The following is a 1,712-nucleotide window of genomic DNA, read 5'->3' as shown; positions in this document are numbered from 1 at the left end:
ACTGAGCTTGTTCGACGCCCATTTCTCTGCACAATGCATCAACCAATCCAACGAAAGTGGGGACGTTGGGAGAGTGACCAGCGTCGAGCATCTCACCACAGAGAGAAACAGCATCATCTAGCATGTTGCAAGTATACAATCCCTGAACCAAGACACCATAACTGAAGGCATTTGGGGAGATCCCATTGGTCTGCATTTTCCTGAAAATCCTCTTAGCGTCCTCAATTTTATGAGCCTTGCAAAAGCCCTCGACGACAGCAGTGTAGATAACGACCTCAGGGATTGTACCCTTGTCACGCATCAACCCGAAAAGCTTCATGGCCTCCTGTACAAGCCCATCTTTGCAGAGGCCGTCAAGCATGGCGACGGCGTTAGGAATGAGACCTCCTTCCTTCATCTTCTGGAAGATCTCATCGGAATCTTCAGGCAGGCTTGTTTCTTCCTGGGGGTTTTGTTCCGTTTTGGGGGGTTCCTGATTGACTCCGAGTTTGAACTGCTCGAGGAAGCCATGGTCAGACAGAGTATTATTATCACCCTTTCCAAGGTTGTGGGCTTGTCTGGCGGGTGGAGGATCTCTATGAGAGTTGGTGGAGGATCTCTCCCCTCGCAAGGGTCTGTTGGGTAAAGGCTCTGGAGAGTTCTGCTCCTGTTCTTGACCATTTGACAAAAAGCGTGTTGCGGACATCGACGGCGTCGTAACACGAATCTTCTTCGCCATCTGACTAGCAAAGACGACGGCTTTCGAGGAGGGCATCATCGTTCTCTGCCGCTGATTCGAAAAATTAGGGTTTTTTTGACCGGAGGAGGAAGGGAAGGGTTTAGTTAGAAACGAAGGCTTGACTTGAGGGATATAATAGTCATTTACTCTGTAAAGGGTATAAAGAAAGACACCGCTCCTCCTGGGAACACCTCTGTGGATAAGCTTCTCTATCACTCTCTCTCTCTCTCTCAGTTCAATTGGATAGGCGGAAAGAAAGGTAATTCCTCTCTACTACTACCTTGGCCAAGGTAAATTCCTCTCTACATGACTCTACTTAATAAGCAGAATTTGTTATTTGGTTGTAGTCAGTGGCGGCGTCTTTCAAATGGAGGTCACAAATACCAGCAGCAGCAGTATCATGTGGTTCTTCAGGGACAAAGGTTTCGATGATCCGAGCATCGACAAGATGTTGAGAAAGTGCAAGCAGTTGGACAAGGCCCAAAGCGAAGTGGCATCTGAGAACTGGGACTACCTGAGAAACATCGTTGGTATCCAGGAGAGAAAACTCCCTTACATCGTCTCCCGATGCCCCAAAATCCTTACTTTACGCCTCGATGAGAGGCTCATTCCCATGGTCGAGTGCCTCTCCAGTCTTGCAAGGAATCCTCGGGAAGTTGCTTCCGCCATTACCAAATTTCCTCCTATACTCTCTCACAGCGTGGAAGAGAAACTCTGTCCCCTTCTTGCTTTTTTTCAAGCCTTGGGTGTGCCTGAGACTCAACTTGGCAAAATGATACTTTTCAACCCGAGGCTTATCAGCTACAGCATCGACACCAAGCTCACAGTGATGGTCAGCTTTCTTGCTAGTCTTGGCCTTGACCAAGATGGGATGATCGGCAAAGTCCTTGTCAAGCACCCATTTCTTATGGGGTATAGTGTTGATAAGAGGTTGCGGCCTACCACTGATTTCTTGAAATCTTCCGTTGGTCTCACTGAGGATGGCATCCAGTCG

General features: G+C 48.3%; 2 protein-coding genes across 3 annotated transcripts in view; one reads left to right on the top strand and one right to left on the bottom strand.

Annotated features, from left to right (window-relative positions):
• Nucleotide 1: 1 nt before the first annotated feature.
• LOC104773693 (pentatricopeptide repeat-containing protein At4g38150-like) lies at nt 2-860 on the bottom strand (the record flags this gene model as incomplete). Its single annotated transcript, XM_019242725.1, has 1 exon — nt 2-860. A coding segment is annotated over exon 1 (756 nt), but the record flags the coding sequence as incomplete, so codon positions are not given.
• Nucleotides 861-875: 15 nt separating this feature from the next.
• LOC104773694 (transcription termination factor MTERF6, chloroplastic/mitochondrial) overlaps nt 876-1,712 on the top strand; it is a 2,656-nt gene continuing 1,819 nt past the window's right edge. Inside the window, exons 1-2 of one of the 2 annotated variants that reach the window (XM_019242727.1) lie at nt 876-977; nt 1,066-1,648. In XM_019242727.1, the coding sequence (XP_019098272.1) occupies nt 1,086-1,648 (563 nt within the window). In that variant the 5' untranslated portion in view covers nt 876-977; nt 1,066-1,085. The remainder of the gene's footprint in view (nt 978-1,065; nt 1,649-1,712) is intronic. The other variant, XM_019242726.1, reaches the window with a different exon arrangement.

Source organism: Camelina sativa, unplaced genomic scaffold, assembly GCF_000633955.1.
Source record: "Camelina sativa cultivar DH55 unplaced genomic scaffold, Cs unpScaffold00621, whole genome shotgun sequence".
Taxonomy (NCBI): domain Eukaryota; kingdom Viridiplantae; phylum Streptophyta; class Magnoliopsida; order Brassicales; family Brassicaceae; genus Camelina; species Camelina sativa.
Note: the sequence above shows the minus strand (reverse complement) of the source record. Positions and strands in the feature narration are given on the sequence as shown.